At 67.1% G+C, this 18,146-nt stretch overlaps 5 protein-coding genes across 5 annotated transcripts; 3 read left to right on the top strand and 2 right to left on the bottom strand.

Moving 5' to 3' along the window:
* Nucleotides 1–211: 211 nt before the first annotated feature.
* On the top strand, nt 212–3,901 carry GCDH (glutaryl-CoA dehydrogenase). Its single transcript, XM_049810694.1, has 11 exons — nt 212–271; nt 467–554; nt 695–829; nt 1,325–1,387; nt 1,902–2,072; nt 2,332–2,461; nt 2,529–2,748; nt 2,825–2,928; nt 3,003–3,128; nt 3,211–3,371; nt 3,460–3,901. Exons 2-11 carry the CDS (start codon nt 473–475, stop codon nt 3,549–3,551), a joined length of 1,284 nt encoding a protein of 427 aa, XP_049666651.1. The 5' UTR covers nt 212–271; nt 467–472; the 3' UTR covers nt 3,552–3,901.
* Nucleotides 3,902–4,291: 390 nt separating this feature from the next.
* Nucleotides 4,292–6,203, bottom strand: SYCE2 (synaptonemal complex central element protein 2). Its single transcript, XM_049810570.1, has 4 exons — nt 6,111–6,203; nt 5,758–6,007; nt 5,260–5,477; nt 4,292–4,491 (listed from the first exon to the last, which is right to left on the bottom strand). Exons 1-4 carry the CDS (start codon nt 6,201–6,203, stop codon nt 4,297–4,299), a joined length of 756 nt encoding a protein of 251 aa, XP_049666527.1. The 3' UTR covers nt 4,292–4,296.
* Nucleotides 6,204–6,556: 353 nt separating this feature from the next.
* FARSA (phenylalanyl-tRNA synthetase subunit alpha) lies at nt 6,557–9,695 on the bottom strand. The gene is made up of 13 exons (XM_049810947.1): nt 9,507–9,695; nt 9,255–9,392; nt 9,075–9,173; nt 8,685–8,803; nt 8,516–8,608; nt 8,311–8,439; nt 8,116–8,231; nt 7,951–8,035; nt 7,777–7,876; nt 7,527–7,695; nt 7,373–7,450; nt 6,786–6,900; nt 6,557–6,711 (listed from the first exon to the last, which is right to left on the bottom strand). Exons 1-13 carry the CDS (start codon nt 9,660–9,662, stop codon nt 6,606–6,608), a joined length of 1,503 nt encoding a protein of 500 aa, XP_049666904.1. The 5' UTR covers nt 9,663–9,695; the 3' UTR covers nt 6,557–6,605.
* A 914-nt stretch (nt 9,696–10,609) lies between these two features.
* On the top strand, nt 10,610–13,645 carry CALR (calreticulin). Its single transcript, XM_049810572.1, has 9 exons — nt 10,610–10,844; nt 11,870–11,971; nt 12,049–12,252; nt 12,337–12,431; nt 12,518–12,727; nt 12,808–12,921; nt 13,011–13,154; nt 13,239–13,331; nt 13,403–13,645. Exons 1-9 carry the CDS (start codon nt 10,610–10,612, stop codon nt 13,583–13,585), a joined length of 1,380 nt encoding a protein of 459 aa, XP_049666529.1. The 3' UTR covers nt 13,586–13,645.
* A 375-nt stretch (nt 13,646–14,020) lies between these two features.
* RAD23A (RAD23 homolog A, nucleotide excision repair protein) lies at nt 14,021–18,105 on the top strand. The gene is made up of 9 exons (XM_049810574.1): nt 14,021–14,193; nt 14,876–15,037; nt 15,121–15,299; nt 15,602–15,657; nt 16,051–16,178; nt 16,291–16,366; nt 16,763–16,893; nt 16,969–17,124; nt 17,655–18,105. The coding sequence occupies exons 1-9, from the start codon at nt 14,122–14,124 to the stop codon at nt 17,766–17,768; spliced, it is 1,074 nt and encodes a 357-aa protein (XP_049666531.1). The 5' UTR covers nt 14,021–14,121; the 3' UTR covers nt 17,769–18,105.
* Nucleotides 18,106–18,146: the final 41 nt, after the last annotated feature.

The raw sequence follows: 18,146 nt of genomic DNA, 5'->3' as shown, positions 1-18,146 counted from the left end.
ACAGGGACGGGGGGTCACGAGACATCATTGCGCCGCGGCCGCAGTCCTGGGGACCCCCCCCAGCCCCCAAAATCCCCCAACCCCCCCTTCCCCGCTCCCCCCCCCGGCTCTGTCCGGGCGGTGGTCTGGGGGTCCTGTAGCCCTGGGCCCCAACCCGGAGCCCGGGCAGGCAAGAGTTAACGTCACGCCCCTCGTCACGCCCCACCCCACCCCCCGGGACGTCACGGCCGAGGGCTCCTCCGGGCCCGTTCGCCGCCGCCGAGCTCGTACGGTGCGGGGGGGCTTGTGGCCGCTGGGGGGGTCGGGGTCAGCTGGGGAGGCGGGGGCAGAAGGGGGGGTCCTTGGGAGGGCCCTGGGGGTATTTAAGGGTCTTGGGGACCTCTTGGGGAGTAGTTGGGGGTGTCCCTGGGAGAGGTGCAGTTGAGGGTCCCTGGACCACCTGCCGTGTCTCCCCCCGCCCCCCCAGGCCCCCATGGCGCTGCGACTCGCTGCCCCGCTGCTGCGCCTGGTCCGGACCGGAGTCCGCTGGGGGGGTACGGCCCCCCCATCGCAGGGTGAGTGGGGACAGGGGGCCGAGACTCCCAACTGCCTCCCCGTCCCGGCCCCCTCGCTGCTGCGGGGGCACATGTGTGGGTCGGCCGTAGGGCTGGTGCTGACACCACCCCCCCCCACCCCCCACCCCCTCCAGCTGCAGCCGCCTTCGACTGGCGGGACCCGCTGGGGCTGGAGGGGCTGCTGGCCCCCGAGGAGCGGCTGCTGCGCGATGCCCTGCGCAAGTACTGCCGGGAGCGGCTGCTGCCCCGTGTGCTACACGCCAACCGCCACGAGGGTACCCGGACCCCCCCCCCCCCCCCACCGCTCCGACCTCCCCGGCTCCTCAACTCCGCCCCAAGCCCCAGAATCCTCCCCCAAATCCTCCCCCGTGTCCTCAAATACCCCGAGAACCGCTCTCTACCCCACCCCCAACCCATGTCCTCTATTTCACCCTTGGTGACCACCCCACCCCAGCACCCCAGGGTACCCCCTTGGCACCCCTGTGACCCCTCTCAGATACTTCCCATTACACCCATGCACCCTCTAAATACCCCCAGGATGCCCCCTGCACCCCTGAGATACACCCTTGCTCTCCCCGGCACCCCCCAATACCCTCTAATCCTCCCCAGCACCCCCTAACATGTCCCTGCTACCCCCCCCCCCCCCCCGAGCACCCTCCCTGCAGAGCCAAGGGTGGGAGCAGGGGTGTGGGGACCCTCCAGCCCCACTGCCCCCACCCCATCTCGGCCGCCCTCATGCCCCACCGTGCACCCCCCCCCCACACACACAGTCTTTGACCGAGAGATCGTGTCCGAGATGGGGGCACTGGGTGTGCTGGGCCCCACCATCAAAGGTGAGTGAGGAGCAATGAGGGGACCAGGACCCTCCAGAGAGTGGGGGAGACTTTTGGGAAGCTGTGGAGTCACTGAGGGGGGAGTTTGGGTCCCCATGGAGACAGCAAGGGAGGTGGGGGGCTACAAGGGGTGGATGTAGGGGGCCAGAGGTCCCCCTTGGGGGTTACCAGGGTGTTATTGGGGGGGTCCAGGCTGCCATGGGGGAGTGTTGGGACCCCTGGGGAGGGGCTGGGGTGTCCCCCAGGGCAACAAGAGGGTTTGGAGGGGCTGAGGAAAGCGGTGGTCCTCCTTGGGGGTGTCTTGCAGTGGGGGGGAGGTGGGGGCAGGGTCCTCACAGAGGGGTAGGGGGGTGGTTAGTTCCTGGGGGGGTGGGCAGAGGGCCACAGGGGACAGGGGGAGCTGGGCTGGGATTCCTTGGGTTGGGGGGGCCCAAGAGTCTCTGTGGGGCAACGCTGTCCCCAGGGTACACCTGGGGGGGCCCCGGGGTTCTCCGTGGGGTGATGCTGTCCCCAGGGTACGGCTGCGCGGGCACCACCTCGGTGGGTTACGGGCTGGTGGCACGAGAGCTGGAACGGGTGGACAGCAGCTACCGCTCAGTGCTGAGCGTCCAGTCCTCGCTTGTCATGCACCCCATCCTGACCTACGGGACCCCTGCCCAGCGGGACCGCTTCCTGCCCCCCCTGGGTGAGACGGGCACTGGGGGTGTACATGAGGCGAGGGGGGACACTGGGGAGGGATGGGGGATACTGGGGCAGAAGGGGGGGGGGGGTCTGTGGGACAGGTGGGGGGCTGTGGGGCAGGAAGGGGGGGGCCATGGAGTTCCTGGGGGTCCCCCTGACACCACCGAACCACATGGGGAGCTGCTGATAGAGCCCAGCCACAGGAGCCACCTGGGCAGGGGGGGCCATGGGAGTCCCGGGATCCCCCTGACACCTCCCCCCAGCACGTGGGGAGATGCTGGGGTGCTTTGGGCTGACAGAGCCCAACCATGGGAGCGACCCGGGGCGCATGGAGACACGGGCACGCTACAACCCTAGCGCCAAGACCTACACGCTGCGGGGCTCCAAGACCTGGTAAGTCCTGAACCACAGGGGGATGGGTACCCCCCAACACCCCCCCCTAACAGCCCCCCCTGCCCAGGATCACCAACGCGCCGGTGGCCGACCTGTGCCTGGTGTGGGCGGTGTGCGAGGAGGATGGGCGGGTGCGGGGGTTCCTGCTGGAGCGGGGCATGCCTGGCCTCAGCACCCCCAAAATCGAGGGCAAGTTCTCGCTCCGTGCCTCTGCTACCGGTATGATCCTGATGGACGACGTGGAGGTGCCGGAGGAGAACCTGCTGCCCCACGCTGATGGCCTGGCGGTAAGGGGGGGCACGGGGAGGGTGTGGGGGGGCCCTGACATGGGATGGGGACCCTGGTGATGCTCGCTCGCCCCAGGGCCCCTTTGGCTGCCTGACCCACGCTCGCTATGGCATCGCCTGGGGTGCACTGGGCGCCGCTGAGGCCTGCCTGGAGACGGCGCGGCAGTACGTCCTCGACAGGTAACACTGGGGCCAAGGGGTGCCCCAGGGGGTCTCGCCTGTCCCCTGGCCCTACTGCCCCCCCTCTGCCACAGGAGCCAGTTTGGGGGACCACTGGCACGCAACCAGCTGGTGCAGAAGAAGCTGGCGGACATGGTGACGGAGATCGCCCTGGGCCTGCAGGCCTGCCTGCGCCTCGGCCGCCTCAAGGACGAGGGCAGGTGGGTGCTGCCGCAGGGGGCCTGGAGCCGGGGGGGGTCTCGTGGTGCTGGCGGGGGGGTGTCAGTGTCTCCATCCCCACAGGGCAGCCCCTGAGATGGTGTCGATGCTGAAGCGCAACTCGTGTGGGAAGGCGCTGGCCATCGCCCGGGAGGCACGGGACATGCTGGGGGGGAACGGCATTTGCGACGAGTATCATGTCATCCGGCACCTGATGAACCTGGAGGCTGTCAACACCTACGAAGGTACCACCATGGTGGGCAGGGATGTGGGGTCGTGCTGGCACCGGCACCGCCGGGCGTCCCCGAGGCCTGGCCGCTCCCTTGCCCACAGGCACCCACGACATCCACGCGCTGATCCTGGGCCGAGCCATCACTGGCATCCAGGCCTTCGCCCCCAGCAAGCCACCGGCACCGCGGGGCTAGTGGGGGAAGACAGCGCTCAGCACTGCACTGGCAGCATGTGGCTGCGACGCTCTGCGGCATGTCCGGCCTTGTGCTTCTGCTGGCCTGGCCAGGACGTCACCCGTGGGGGACACGTCCGCTCCTCACGGGGAAGGACTCGAGGAGGCAGCGCTGATGACTGGACCCATGTCACTGATGGGACTCGGTGTTGCTGACTGGACAAGGTATTGCCAAACAGACCTGCTGTCACTGACAGGACTTGGTGTCACCAATGGGACGCTGGGCTCTGCCGCAGAGCCTCTTGGCCAGTGAACTGCCCCAGTGCCTTTGCTGTCCTCGTGGCCACTCACCAATAAAAGGTGGAAAAGCCACCCCCCGCCAGCCTCCGTTCATCAGCACGAGCCTCATCAGCATTAATTAACCCGCCAGGACACAGCTCCACCACTGGGGAGGGCGTCCTGCTTCAGCACATGCTGTGCACAGCCGGGTTTGCCCTGCCAAGTGGCCAGAAGTGAGCAGGCGGCAGAGCCCCGGCAGCCCCCTGGATTCAGCCTTTGGGGTTTTTGTTCTTTTTATTTGTGCTAAACCTGAACACCAACAGCAACAGAAAAGCCCTTTTGGGCCAGTCTCCCTTTCCCGCTTGCAGCCAGCCTGGCACAGCAGCAGTGGGCAACACAGGCCCCACTCGCAGGGCAGGCGGGCTGCCACAGGGCTGGGGGAGGGCTCCCACGGGTTTGGGGGGGCCTCTATGCATTTGAGGCCCTGCTCAGGTTTCGGGCTGCAGGCAGAGGTCGTGGTAGGCTGCCTCCACGGTGCGGCAGACCTGCCGGAGCTCGGCCTCAGCCTGCCGCACACGTTCCATCACCTCTGCTAGCTCCTGCAGCCGCTCCTGGATCTGCTCGTTGTGGAGGCCGTAGAGGTGGAAGAGCCGCTCCTCCACCTGCTCTGCCAGGCCTGAGACCTGCCGTGCAGGGGCAGAAAAGGGGGGAAACGGCTCTTGCTGGGGTGCGGGGGTGGGCAGCATTGCTGGCACGGCCGGCACCCGGCTGCTGTCCCCAGAGGGGGGGTGGCAGCTGTGGCCGCCTGGGCTGGCACAGCTCCCGGCCTGGCTTGGCTGCTGCTGCTGCCAGCTGCGCCCACGGTAGCCAGAGAGCCGACCACAGTAGCCATCAAGTGCTGGGTCACCGCAGGCCGCAGCTGCCAAGGCTGGGCCGCCATCTGTGTGTGGGCCTGCGGGAGCCTCTCCTCCTGCCCTGCCAGCATGGCCCCCCCGGCTGCAGCGACGCCAGTGGGAGCAACGTCCGGCACAGCGCGCAGCCGAGCGAGGACGCTGAGGGCAGCCAGCGGCTGCTCAGGGATGGAGGAGCCATTGGTTTCCCCTCCGCTCCCCAAAGCAGGGCTGGAGGCAGCTGCAGCCACCCCAGAAGGGGCTGTGGGCGCTTCCCCCACCACAGCAGCAAGCACCGGTGCATACAGCACACCAGGCTCTGCAGCTGGCGCCGGTGCCCTGCAAGAGGCTGCTTGCACGGCGCTCCCTCCCCATGACACCTCGTCTCACCACCCCCCAGCCTGCCGCTAATTCGGGCAGAATAATGCGATTAAACACGTCAAGCAGACACCACATGGCTGTGCAGTCCTGCTCAGCAGCAAGGGGCTGGCGTGGGCTGGGGTCTCCTCACCCACCGGTCCCCCCTGTGCCAGCAGCCCCCCGCCGCTCCCTGGCCCCCACCTTCAGCAGCAGGCTCTCCCTGAAGCTGCTCATCACAGCGTGGTCCTCCTTGCGACTGTCATTCACCTTGTCGATCAGCTGCTGCGTGCGCTGCTGCAGGCCCCTGATGCTGGCATCTAGCGCTGCAAAGTACCGGGAGGCCTGGCCGTCCAGTGCTGCTTCCGTGCTGGGCTGTGGGGCCGTGGGCAGCACCTCCGTCCTCAGCCAAAACACAGGACCTGCGTGTCAGGGGCACGTACCCCCCAGGGATGGGGCCGTGCTCTGCCCTGACCAGGGAGGGGACAGCCTGCCCGGCTGGTCACATTAATTGGGAAATGTTGGGAACCCTGCTAATGAATGTGGTGGCTCATGGACAAGGGGATGTGTGTGTCACCCAGGACACCCCTCGCTGCACTGCCTGTGGGGTTGTCACTCCCTGTATGCTCTTTTTTCACCAATTTAGGTCAAAAGTGCGAGGCAACAACAAGCGGAAAACGTGTTACCTGTCAGGGTCTTCACTGGGGGGCTCGTCTCTGCCCAGCCCTATGAAGGGGCTGTCGCCTGCTGCCGCCTCCAGCTCAGGCCCCTCGTGCTCCTTTCGCGACATACCCACCCTGGGGGGCAGGCGGCCGTCGGGGACCCGGGCACAGCCAGGTTCGGTGGGGTCACTGAGTGGGGAAGGACCCGCCTGGCTCCAGTGCCACTGCTTGGGGCCTACACTCAGCCCCAGGGGGGTCCCACTGCCGCGACAGGGGACCCGGGGGTGCGGCTGGGGAAGTGGGGCCCGGGGCGGAGGGGCCAGGCACCGGACCGGGGACCCGCGCTGGCTGGAGCCCGGGGAGGGTGAAGCGGGACCCGCAGCCGTCCCTCACGGCGCTGAGGAGAGCACGGTGGGCGGGGTCTCGGTGGGCGACGGGCACCTGCGCCGGCCAATCGCCGCCCGCCTGGGCGACGGGGGCAGCCATTGAAAGGCGGCGCGGGAAAAGGCGGGAAGGGCCGGGCGCTGAGGAGACGGAGCCGCGATGGCGCCGGGAGACGGTACAGTCGGGGCGCACCGGGGTAGCGGCCTGTGGGCAGGGGAGGCCGGTTGAGGAGCGAGGAGGTGCCCTGGTGTGAGGCCGCCGGGCTGAGGCACCGCGGAGGGTCGTGGGGAGCCGCAGTCATGGCCGTGGGGCTGGAGCGTCTGTGGGTGCGGCTCCTTTCAGAGCTGTGCGAGGCTGTGGAGACCCCCGGGAACAGCGAACCCCCCCCCACCCCCCCGGCCCCGAGCGCCGCCCCACGCGTGGTCCCTGTCCAGGCACAGACACAGGCACCCGGCTGGACAACGGGGCTTTATTGAGGGAGCACCCCCCTGGGCAGGACGGGGTCTAGGCGTCCAGGCGGCAGAGGGGGCTGTCGTAGACCATCTGCAGATTGACCCGGTGCCCCACCAGCTCCCGGATGTTGTTGATGCCGTACTTGATCATGGTGGGGCTGCCGCAGGAGAGGGGGGGTCAGTGGGGACGGGAATGGCCCCCTCCCCGTGTCCCAATTGCCCCTCGACTCACCGCTCCAGTGAGAGCCCCCAGGCGATGACAGAGACGTTCTCGGGCAGCCCCATGGGCAGCAGCAGCTCAGGGCGGAAGACTCCCGAGTTCCCCACCTCTACCCACTTCTTCAGTCCTGGGGGGCAGGTGGGGGCCCCCACCCCACAGGGGTGAGACAGGGGCCCTGCTCATGGGGCACCCCAGAGACCCCCTACCTCAGAGGGAGTGAGACCAAGCCACCCCATATCGGAACCCCAGAGATGCCCTCTGCCATAGGAACACCCCAAAGCCCTCTCTCCCCCCCAGGAGACACTGAGGCCAGGCCAACCCCCACCCCACAGGGCCATCCCAGAACCCCCCCCACCCTACAGGGGTATCCCAAAGGCCCCCACTCCATAGGGGAGAGAATGAGGCTAAGCTGGCTGCCACCCCAAAAAGTCACCCAAGTTCTCCTGTGCTCTGTGGGTGCATGTGCAGACCATGGGGGCCCTCCCAGTTCTGTGGGTGCACACGCAGACCCTGGGGCTCCTTTGGGGGCCCACGCAGACCCCCAGGACCCCCCCTACTCCATGGGGGTGGTCCACACAGACCCCCAGGGCCCCCCTCACCCTTGTGGTAGCTGAACACCTCCATGCTGGGCTCCGTGTAGGGGTTATAGGCCGGCTTAAAGCGCAGCTGAGTGATGCCTGGGAACGGAGAGGGGTGAGGGGGGCCCTGGGGAGCCCCTGCCCCCCCCAGGTGCCCCCCCAGTGCCCCCCCTACCTAGCTTGGTGAAGAATTGCCGGAGAGTGCCCATGAGGTGGCCGAGGGTGAGGCCACGGTCGGCCACCACCCCCTCCACCTGGTGGAACTCGGCCAGGTGAGTGGCGTCCAGGCTCTCGTTGCGGAAGACCCGGTCAATGGAGAAGTACTTCACTGGGGAGAACTTCTCCTGGGGGGTGGCAAAGGAGGGGTGGGGTCATGCAGGACCCCCCCTCCCAAGCTCCTCTGTGCCCCCCCAAACCTGTCCCACCTGGCGGGCCAGCCGGTAGAGCACACGGGCACTGGCAGACGTTGTGTGGGTGCGCAGCAGGTTCCTCCGCGCCTCCTCCAGCCGCCACTCGTACTTGTACCTGAGGGGCAGCTCTCAGTTGGGGGGGGGGGGCACATCCCCCCACCTGCCCTCACCCCAAGGTCTCACACTCACCCCTGTGAGCCGTAGCCTCCCTGCGAGTGGACCTTCTTCACTTTGGCCGTGTAGCCGGCGGGCAGCTCAGGGGCCTCGGCGGGGTCTGGAGGGAGGCACAGACACGAGGGGGGAGGTCAGTGGGGTCTGGGGGGCACCCCTGTATCCCCCACCCCCAGCACCCACCCTGCAAGAAGAAGGTGTCATGCTGGTCACGGGCTGGGTGCTGCTGGGGCTGGAAGAGGGCATCAAAGTTCCAGAAAGAGCTCTCCACAAAGTTGTCAGTTGGCATCTCCGTGAACCTGGGGGCCACAGTGTCAGGGAGCTCGTGGACCCCGGCCAGGGTCCCCCTGGGTGCCCCCCCCCAGGCTCCCCACTTACCCCATCTCCAGGAAGATCTGGCGGAGCTGGGAGCGCACCTTCAGCAGGGGGTGGAGGTGGCCGCAGGCGGGCGGCAGCCCCAGTGCTGAGAAGTTGTAGGGCTTGAAGGGTCGCTGCCGCCAGGACCCTCTGTGGGTGGGGTCAGGGGGTCATGCAGGGGTCAGGGGGTCACAGCAGGGCTGGCTTCCCCCCCCCCAATACTCACGTGGTGATCATCTCCGGTGTCAGCTCTGTCTCCTGCCGTGCCACTGCAGTGCTGAAGGCACTGCCCTTGCGGATCCAGTAGGACTTGAGAGTGCTGGGGGGGACGAGGAGGGGGTCAGGGGGGTGCTCCCAAACCTGCCCCCCCACACGAGCCCTCCCGCCCCGCTCACACTTCCAGCAGCAGCTTCCTCCTCTTGAGCTCGGCACGGTCACGCTCTGGCAGGCTCTCGGCCTCCCCCCGCTGCACCCGGCGCAGGCTTTCCTGCACTCTGTCCTGCACCTCTGGCACCTGTGGGGCACCGGGGACAGGGATGGCCGTGTCACGGGGCAACTGGGGATGGGGACAAGGTGGGGGGCAGACCCCCTCGAGGGACCAAGGGCTCTGGGGACAGCTCCAACAGGGACACCCAGCAGCCCCTGCGGGACACTCATGGCTCCAGGGGACCCCCATCTGTCCCCCCCACCAGGATGCTCCCTGCTCCAGGGGACACCCATCTGTCCCCCCCCCGGGACTCTCCTGGCCCCAGGGGACCCCTGTCCAGCCCCCCCCCAAAACTCACAGCGCGGAAGACACGGGGGCCACCCGGTGCCCCCTTCTCCAGGCGCAGCCACTTGTTGGCCATGGCCTTGCTGAAGCCCACCGAGCCGCCGGGCAGCTTCTGCGGGGACAGGGCAGCCGTGAGGGACCCGGGGCCCGCCGACGACCCCTGCCCGCCCCCTCCCGGTGGTCCCGGTCTCACCATGGCTTCGCTCTGGGGCAGCCCCTCCGCCGGGAGGCTCCGGAAGAGCCGCACCTCGGCGCTGCCGTCCCGCAGCACCTCCGCACCCTCGGGGCTCAGCTCCCACCGCGTGGCTGCCCGCGCCTCCGCCTCGATCACCTGCAGGCACGGGCACCGGGACCGGCACCGCCACCAGCACTGGAATCAGCTCCGGCACCGGCACCCCGGGGCTCCCCGTGCGCCGCCCCATCCCCGCTGCCCCGGCGCTCCTACCTCCCCCAGCGCCTGCAGGCTCTTGACGGCGCCCACGAGCGTCTGGTGGTCGAGGCCGAGCGCGGCGGCCGCCTCCAGGCTGCAGAAGCCGCCATCGGGCCCCACCGCCTCCCGCTCCAGCCGCTGCAGCAGCAGCTCTGCCACACTCGGCGACATCGCGGCGACCGGAAGCGCTCCCCGCTCCGGCCGGAAGCGCTCCCCGCTCCGGCCGGAAGCGCTCCCCGCTCCGGCCGGAAGCGCTCCCCGCTCCGGCCGGAAGCGCCGGGGCGGGGCCTGGCGGGCGCCATCTTGAGTGTGGCAGGGGCCCATAGGTGCCTTTGGGACGGGGAGGTGCAGAGTGACGCCATGAGGCGCTAGGCGACTTTACCACGTATCCCCGCGCGCACCGTGGGCCTGCAAGGGTCCCCGTGCAGTGGCAGGCCGGTTCTCTGCCCCACGCTGTGCCAGGCAGTGGTGGTGGCAGTGCCAGTGATGCCCCCTGTCGCCCCCAGACCCATCACCATGGCAATGACCATCCTAGTTTGCCGGCCCGTTGCTGCGGTGACACTGACTCCAGGCCCCATGTCGCCATGATGACGGCGCTTGGGGCCAAATCCGGGGGACATCAGAGCTTCATTAGCACAGCCCCCCTGCCTGCACCTTCCTGGGTTTTGTGTGTGCTATGACATCATTGGGCCGTACTGCATCATCATTGCATCACAACTCTGTATTAGGTCATAAATCCCTGACACCAAAAGGAAATCCCCTGTCCCGAGTGTCCCACCCACCCCCCCGCATTCCTCTCCCATGTCAGGGACCCAACCCTCTTCCCGGTGACACTATGGGATTGCGAGCACCACCTCCACGTGGTCCGCAGAAGGCCGGGTCCTTTAAGAGAGCCTGGCCCCACGTGACTGCGGTGACGCACCCCACGGAGGGAGGACAGGAGCGCGCGGGAGGGGGGGGGGGGGGCGTCTCCCTCCGAACGCGTGGTCGCTTCTCATTGGCCATCGCGCTCAGCCAATGGGAAGCGGCCATCTGGGACGCCAACGTTCGGGGGCACCGTCGCCGCCGGCCAGCGGGCGGCCGGCCAATGGGAGCGGGCCCTGTGCGGGCGCGGGCCAATGGACCGGGGCCGGGGGCGGGCCGAGGGGCGGCGGGCATATAAAAAGCGGTGCCGCCACCGCCCCCCTCCGCAGTGCCGGGCGCCGCCGGGCCGGGAGGGAGCGAGCGACCGGTCTGCGCTGTGTGGGACTGCCGCCATGAGCCGCCTCAGCCTCCCTGTCGCGCTCGGCGCCCTCCTGGCGCTGGCGGCGGCTGGGCCCACCCAGTTCTTCCGGGAGGAGTTCGGTGACGGAGGTGAGGGGGGGGGCCGGGCCGGGGGTGCCTTAGGCGGGAGAGGGTTGAGGTGAGGGCGGGGCCTGTAGGGATCCGTGGGGTCCCCTGAGGTGAAGGGGACCTAGGGCAGGTCCTTGAGATGGGGGGAGGCTGGGGGGTCCCCTGAGGTATAGAGACTTGAGAGGGACTTCCCTGAGGTGGGGGAGGTGGCTGTGATGACCCAGGGTGTTCCCTGAGGTGAGGGAGGGCACAGGGGAGCCAGGAGGCCTCCCCTGAGCTGCAGGGCAGGGCCTATGGTAGCAGGTGTCCTGGTTATGGGGGGACTACAGGAAGGGGGGAGGTAGGGGTCTCAGCTGTGCTGGGGAGGATGGGGGTTATATGGCAGATGAAGGACTGGGCCTGAGGAGGGTAGGGGTCATGGCCGGGGGGGGGGGTTTGCTGAGGGCTCTGAGTCAGTCCTCGGGTAGAGCTGGGAGAGATAAGGGAAGCTGAGATATCTAGGAGAGGGATGGGGGTCAGCAGAAAGACAGAGGGAGGGATCAGGGCCCACTTGAACGGGGGGTCCTGGGGAGAACTTTGTGCAGAGGTCTGCCCTGGGCTGGGGAATGAGGCCCTGGGAGGATACAGGGGGCTGAGAGGCCCCCCCAGCTTGGGAGGCCAGAGAGGTAGTGGATGGGGGCTGCCAGGAGTGGGGGCCCCCTAAAGGGTAGGGGCTCCTCACTGGAGAGTGACATTTAGTTGTTCCCCATGTGGGGAGGCCAGAGAAGAGGTGGCTTGTGGTGGGGATTTGTCCTTCACTAGTATCCCAAATCCTGCAGCCTCAGGCACCCAACACTGGGAGGAGGAGCAATGTGGGGATCCCCGGCTCTGGCTGTGGGTGCAGGTGGGCAGCCCTCCTTGATGGGCTCCTCTGGAGTGTGATGGGCCCAGCTGGGACCTGCCCTGCTTCTGGCTCTGCATTGGGGTAGGGGTTGGGGGGCAGGTGCAGAACAGACTCCCCAGCTGTGGGGATGGGGCTTGGGGTCCTGAGTACTCCTTTCCTGCAGATGCCTGGACCCGCCGGTGGGTGGAATCAAAGCACAAGCCTGATTATGGCCGGTTTGTCCTCACTGCTGGGAAGTTTTACGGTGATGCTGAGAAGGACAAAGGTGAGGGGGACAGCTGTGCTGGGTGGGGACCCCTGGGACTGGGTGTTGCCTTGCCCCAACACACCCACATCCCACAGGGATCCAGACAAGCCAGGATGCCCGGTTCTACGCCATCTCCTCCCGCTTTGAGCCTTTCAGCAACCGGGACAAGACACTGGTGGTGCAGTTCACAGTGAAGCATGAGCAGAACATTGACTGTGGTGGTGGCTATGTCAAGCTCTTCCCGTCCAGCCTGAACCAGGAGGACATGCATGGTGACTCCGAGTACAACATCATGTTTGGTGGGTCCCTGCCCCCCCCCCCCTCCCCCATGGCCCCCTGTGGCAGTGTGCAGGGGGCCCCCCTCACCCCCCTGTCCTCCCCAGGCCCCGATATCTGCGGCCCTGGCACCAAGAAGGTCCACGTCATCTTCAACTACAAGGGGAAGAATGTCCTGATCAACAAGGACATCCGCTGCAAGGTGGGGGGTGTGTGTGTGTGAGGGGCTGAGCCCTGCCCCGGGTGGGGGGGATGTCCTAGAACCTGCTAAGCTGCCCCTCCCTGCAGGATGATGAGTTCACCCACCTCTACACGCTGGTGGTCCGGCCTGACAACACCTATGAGGTGAAGATCGACAATGGGCGGGTGGAATCGGGCAGCCTGGAGGAGGACTGGGACTTCTTGCCCCCCAGGAAGATCAAGGACCCCGAGGCCCGGAAACCTGATGACTGGGATGAGCGGGCCAAGATTGATGACCCTGAGGACACCAAGCCTGAGGTGGATGCAGGGCTCTGGGGGTGGGGGGGGAGGGGGGGGGGGGGGGCATGGCAGTGCCCTGACCATGCTTGGTCCCCCAGGACTGGGACAAGCCAGAGCATATCCCTGACCCTGATGCCAAGAAGCCAGAGGACTGGGATGAGGAGATGGATGGGGAGTGGGAGCCCCCTGTCATCCAGAACCCTGAGTACAAGGTGAGGCTGGGGTCTGGGGGGTCTCCAGGGCATGGGCTGTGCCTCCCCATGCCTGCCTGACCTGTCCTGTTCTCTCCCCCCTCCCCCAGGGTGAGTGGAGGCCTCAGCAGATTGACAATCCTGACTACAAGGGGAAGTGGGTGCACCCTGAGATTGACAACCCTGAGTACAGCCCTGACCCCCACCTCTATGCCTATGACAGCTTTGGGGTCATTGGCCTTGACCTCTGGCAGGTGGGTGGTGTGGTGGAGGACCCCCCCCCTCCAACCCCGCCTGGGTCCTGTGTGCTCCCCCCTGACCCCCCCCATTCCCCACAGGTGAAGTCTGGCACCATCTTCGATAACTTCCTCATCACAGATGATGAGAAGCTGGCAGAGGAGATCGGGAATGAGACCTGGGGGGCTACCAAGGTAGGGGAGGGGATGGGGTTGTGCCCTGGGACCCCCTGCTGACCGCCAGTGACCTCTGCTGTGTCCTGCAGGAGGCAGAGAGGAAGATGAAGGAGCAGCAGGATGAGGAGCAGCGGAAGAAGCAGGAGGAGGAGGAGAAGCAGCAGAAGGAGGAGGAGGGGGATGAGGAGGGGGATGGGGATGAGGAGGAGGAGGAGGATGAGGAGGAGCCTGAGGCCGAGGCTGAGGAGGTGGCCCCGCGGGATGAGCTGTGAGGGGCGGTGTGGCCCGGCCGGCCCCGGGGCGGGACCGTAATGTCTCTGTGAGACCTGGACTCTTTTCTATGGGCGCCGCCGCCCGCCCGGCCGCAGGAGTGGGGGCCGGGCCGGGCCTCCCGCGGGGCGAGGACTCAGGAACGGCGCCGGGCGCGGTACCGCGGGGGCGGGGGGTGAGGGTGGGGGGTGGGAACGCCCCCGGTACCGGCGGGGGGTGCGGCTCCGCGGGCGCACGTGACTGTACGGGTGTCGCGATCTGGTTTCTATTAAATTAACGCTCGTCCCGGCCGCTGCCTCCACTCTGTTTCCTCTGCCCGCGCCATCTTCCCGCCGACACCGCCATTTTGTGCGGCCGCGCGCCTCACGTGACGGGGCCGCGCCCGTTCCAGCGTCACGTGACGGAGGCGAAGGCGGGTAGGCCCGCGTGGTGACGCAATTCCGGCCGCGCGTCACGTGGCGGAAGCGGCGGGGCGCCTAAGATGGCGGCGGCGTGAATTGCATGTTGTGGGGCCGCCGGGAGGAGCCGCCGCCGCGCCATGGCGGTGACCGTGACGCTGAAAACGCTGCAGCAGCAGACCTTCAAGATCCGCATGGAGCCGCACGAGACGGTGAGCGCGGCCCGGGCGGGCGCGGCCGGGAGCGAACCGCGGGGCGGGCGGGCGGGGCTGGGCCTCACCCCCCCGCCAGCCCGGGACGGCCCCGATCTCTTTCCCGCCCGCGGCGGGGCCCGGGGGGGGGGGGGGCGGTCCGGCTCCCCCTGGAGTGGGACACCCCGGGGCTTCTGCGTCCCCGCCGTGCTGTTTCGGGTCCCTGCCCCTTCCTCCGGCTCAGGGTGGAGCCGTGTGCGGAGTGGGGGGGGGGGGGCTTCGCCGCCCGCACGGCACATCTGAGGGGGCTCTGTATCCCCTCCCGCCTCCTTTTGGGAGGGGGCTACCGGCTGTTATGTCCGCTGCTGCGTCAGCCGTTGCGGGGGGGCGGGGGGGGGGCGGTTCGTGTCATTGTACAGCCTGTGGCTCCCCAGTGCCCCCCCACGGAGGTGGCTTGGCTGCCTGGGTCCTCTGCACGCCGGGGAGGTTGAAGGGGGAATTATTGGGGTGGGGCTGAATATCGGGGGTGGCTGAAACCCCCCCTGGGCTCAGAGCAGCTCCCCAGCTACTGCCTGCCTCACCCCAGAGGCTGTCATTCTGCCAGCCCCAGACGGGACAATGACTCCTTTGTTGGTTTGGGTGGGACCCTGTGGTTTTTGGGTGATCCTGTCTGGGTGTCGCCCCTGACACCCTGCGCCCCCAGGTGCGGGCACTGAAGGAGAAGATCGAGGCAGAGAAGGGCAGCGATGCCTTCCCCGTGGCTGGGCAGAAGCTTATATATGCCGGGAAGATCCTGAGCGATGACGTCCCCATCCGTGAATACCGCATCGATGAGAAGAACTTTGTGGTCGTCATGGTGACCAAGGTGGAACTCCCTAGATCCCCCCCCCCCCCCCAAAACGGGACCCCCCCCAGACTCCCATGCCCGCTCACAACCCTGTCCCACAGGCCAAGTCGGCACTGGGCACTGCAGCCCCCGAGGCCGGAGCTGGCAGTGCCTCGGAGCCTCCTGCGGCACCAGGGCCCCCCCCGGCTGCTGATGCTGTTCCCCTGCCGCCGGCTGCCCCCAGCGAGGAGACGCCACCCCATGACCTCCCTCCGCTCGCCCTCTCAGAGCCCACAGCAGGGTAAGGGGGGGTACAGCCCCAAAGATGGGGAATTGGGAGCTTGGGGGAGTCTAATTCTTCCAGACCCTGTGGTTGGGGGATGTGGGGGACAGGAGAGACTAAAGCAAACCATTTGGGGGTCTGCAGGGGGTAGTGGCTAGCACAGAGAACATGGCGTGGGGGAGGAGCAGCAGAGTGGGGGCTGGGGCTGGGTCAGCATGAGGGGTGGGGTTGGGGGGCCACAGGGGGTTTTGCGGGGGCCAGCTGTGCCCCGGAGCTCCCAGAAAGGTCTCGGCTGCCACATCTCTCTCTTGAATCCGCAGCTCTGTTCCCCCCCCAGGTAGTGCGGGGCGCTCGGCTGATGCCGCCTCCACCCTCGGTGGGTGCTGGGGGGCGCGGGATGGGGGGGGATGGGGGTCCCCTGGGTGAGGGGAAGGGGGGGAAGAGCATGAGGGGAAGGGATGTGAAGGGATCCCAGGGGTCTAGAAACTTGTAGTCCCCAGAAGGGTGGTGGGGTGGGGTTCTCAGCATGTGGTGGCCCCTGACATGGGGAAGGCTCTGGAAGGGGGGGGGGGGGTAGGGTCTTGAGTGGGGATGGAGGAAAGGGGGTGGTGTCATGGAAGATGCTTTGGGGGTCCCCAGGTGAGAGAATGGGACAGATAAATGGGGGTCCTTGAAGTTACGGGCAGTGGAGGTAGATGGGAGGGACAGGGGAGGTGGGGGTCTTGGAGCTGGGGGGGTCCCAGGGCCAGCACTGACACAGGACTGGCAGTGACGGGCTCGGAGTATGAGACGATGCTGACGGAGATCATGTCGATGGGGTATGAACGGGAGCGGGTTGTGGCTGCACTGCGCGCCAGCTACAACAACCCCCACCGCGCTGTCGAGTACCTGCTGACGGTGAGATGGGGGCTGGGGCGACACGGGGGAAGGTCCGGAGGAGTGGGGGGGGGGGGCGCTCAGGGCCCCCCCCCCCCCCGACCCCCGCTGCCCTGACCCCTGCTGCCCCCAGGGCATCCCCGGCAGCCCAGAGCCTGAGCGCCCACCTGTGCAGGAGAGCCGCCCCCCGGAGCAGCCGGCGCCTGAAGGTCAGTGGGGTGGGGGCTGTGTGGGACACGCCCACCGGGCGGGGCAGTGACTGGCCATGCCCCACTGGGTGCTGGTAGGCTCTGCCCTGTCAGGGCGGGGCTTGGGACTTCTCCCTGGGGGGTGGGTGGGTTCCTGGTCTGGGGGTGTGGCCTGAATGCTCCTCCTGATGGGGGCGGGATCTAGTGCTAAGAACCTACCTCAGGGAACCACTGCCTAGTTCCTTATTCGGGGGTGGGGCTCTACTGGGCCCCTCACTGGGTGAGGGTGCCGCCTGTCTGGGATAGGGTTGGTCAGTGGGTGGGGCTGTGCCTAGTTCCACCTCCTGGGGCGGTGCTTGGGGAGGCTCTTTCCCCTAGGGAGGGGGCATGTCTCAGTCAGACCCCGCCCACCCACAGGGGAGAACCCACTGGAGTTCCTGCGGGAGCAGCCCCAGTTCCAGAACATGCGGCAGGTGATCCAGCAGAACCCGGCCCTGCTGCCTGCCCTGCTCCAGCAGCTGGGCCAGGAGAACCCCCAGCTGCTCCAGGTACCCAACAACCCCAGGATCCCCACTGGAACCCCCTGGGACACCCAGACTCAGGCCCCTCCCCTTCCCCCCCAGCAAATCAGCCAGCACCAGGAGCAGTTCATCCAGATGCTGAATGAGCCGCTGGGGGAGCTGGGCGACCTCGAGGGGGAGATGGGCGCCATCGGGGATGAGTCCCCCCAGATGAACTACATCCAGGTGACGCCTCAGGAAAAAGAAGCCATAGAAAGGGTAAGGGCACAGGGGCGCTGGCTCTTGGCCATTGGCAGGGTGCAGGGGGAGCTCCTTGCTGTTAGTAGGGAGCAGGGTTAGCAGTGTGGCTGACCTGTGGGCATGAGGCAGTGCAGCTGACTTACAGCCATCGCTAGGAACCAGAGTTTACAGTGCTGAGGAAGTTGGGGAAAACAACTTACTTAAAACTGTTATTAAGGCCCAGAGTTAACACTGGTAGAAGGCACACTATCCTTACAGTTCTGAAACATGGTAGCGGTTGGGCTGTGGTTGCTGGGGTCCAGAGTTAACAGCATCAGAAAGCAGCTGTTAGCGGGAACTAGAAAGGCAACAGCTGCTTTTCAATCAGTCATCATTAGGGACCAGATTTAGCACTCCCAATTGGTAATGTGTAAGATTTAATGGCGGGGGGAGTGGGGGGGGCACACAGGGAGAGCTACCATTAGGGTCCAGTGTTAACAGCGGCAGTAGGAAGCTGTGCCTGCCCTGGGTGGTCAGTAAGGCCCAGAATGAACATTTCTCCCTTGCAGTTGAAGGCACTGGGCTTCCCAGAGAGCCTGGTGATCCAGGCCTACTTCGCCTGCGAGAAGAATGAGAACCTGGCGGCCAACTTCCTGCTCAGCCAGAACTTCGATGACGACTGAGAGGTGGGGGCAGGTGCCCCCACCCTCCCCCCACCTCTGGTGGGGGGGGGGGGAGGGCACGGGGCCCAACCTCTCTCCTGGGGGGGACCCACAGCACAGGGGGGACACAGTTCTGCACAGCCCTCCTGGGGCTGTGGGTATGGCTCTGCCTTTTGGGGAAGGGCAGGACTGGGACCCCCATTGGCCCCAGCCCCGCCACACCCTGGGGTAGCAGCAGCAATTGGTGGAGGCCCCGGAGCCACCCCACACTGAGGGGGGGTGCTCCGCAAACCGCTTTCTCCTGTTCCCCCGACACCCCCCCCCCATCCCCCCTCTCCTGTTTGGCCCCGGGGGGGGGTGGGGTGGGGTGGGGTGGCAGCACCGCGGGAAGAACCACAA

The sequence above is a fragment of the Accipiter gentilis genome, chromosome 9 (genome assembly GCF_929443795.1).
Source record: "Accipiter gentilis chromosome 9, bAccGen1.1, whole genome shotgun sequence".
In the NCBI taxonomy this organism is placed as follows: domain Eukaryota; kingdom Metazoa; phylum Chordata; class Aves; order Accipitriformes; family Accipitridae; genus Astur; species Astur gentilis.
This window is presented reverse-complemented; position numbering and strand designations above follow the sequence as displayed.

Excerpts from the sequence above, each read along its gene's own strand:
- FARSA (XM_049810947.1), bottom strand. The coding sequence starts at position 9,662 with ATGTCGCCGAGTGTGGCAGAGCTGCTGCTGCAGCGGCTGGAGCGGGAG. Across the intron at positions 8,440-8,515 it reads ACACCGGAGATGATCACCAC|AGGGTCCTGGCGGCAGCGAC; the intron begins GTGAGTATTGGG and ends CCCCACCCACAG. Across the intron at positions 6,712-6,785 it reads TGGGGGCTCTCACTGGAGCG|CCCCACCATGATCAAGTACG; the intron begins GTGAGTCGAGGG and ends CTCCTGCGGCAG.
- SYCE2 (XM_049810570.1), bottom strand. The coding sequence starts at position 6,203 with ATGGCTGCCCCCGTCGCCCAGGCGGGCGGCGATTGGCCGGCGCAGGTG. Across the intron at positions 5,478-5,757 it reads GGGCAGAGACGAGCCCCCCA|GTCCTGTGTTTTGGCTGAGG; the intron begins GTGAAGACCCTG and ends CCTGACACGCAG. Across the intron at positions 4,492-5,259 it reads GGGAGAGCCTGCTGCTGAAG|GTCTCAGGCCTGGCAGAGCA; the intron begins GTGGGGGCCAGG and ends CCTGCACGGCAG.
- GCDH (XM_049810694.1), top strand. The coding sequence starts at position 473 with ATGGCGCTGCGACTCGCTGCCCCGCTGCTGCGCCTGGTCCGGACCGGA. Across the intron at positions 830-1,324 it reads ACACGCCAACCGCCACGAGG|TCTTTGACCGAGAGATCGTG; the intron begins GTACCCGGACCC and ends CCACACACACAG. Across the intron at positions 2,749-2,824 it reads CCCACGCTGATGGCCTGGCG|GGCCCCTTTGGCTGCCTGAC; the intron begins GTAAGGGGGGGC and ends CGCTCGCCCCAG.
- RAD23A (XM_049810574.1), top strand. The coding sequence starts at position 14,122 with ATGGCGGTGACCGTGACGCTGAAAACGCTGCAGCAGCAGACCTTCAAG. Across the intron at positions 15,658-16,050 it reads TGATGCCGCCTCCACCCTCG|TGACGGGCTCGGAGTATGAG; the intron begins GTGGGTGCTGGG and ends CAGGACTGGCAG. Across the intron at positions 16,179-16,290 it reads CTGTCGAGTACCTGCTGACG|GGCATCCCCGGCAGCCCAGA; the intron begins GTGAGATGGGGG and ends TGCTGCCCCCAG.
- CALR (XM_049810572.1), top strand. The coding sequence starts at position 10,610 with ATGGACCGGGGCCGGGGGCGGGCCGAGGGGCGGCGGGCATATAAAAAG. Across the intron at positions 12,432-12,517 it reads ACAAGGACATCCGCTGCAAG|GATGATGAGTTCACCCACCT; the intron begins GTGGGGGGTGTG and ends CCCTCCCTGCAG. Across the intron at positions 13,332-13,402 it reads AGACCTGGGGGGCTACCAAG|GAGGCAGAGAGGAAGATGAA; the intron begins GTAGGGGAGGGG and ends TGTGTCCTGCAG.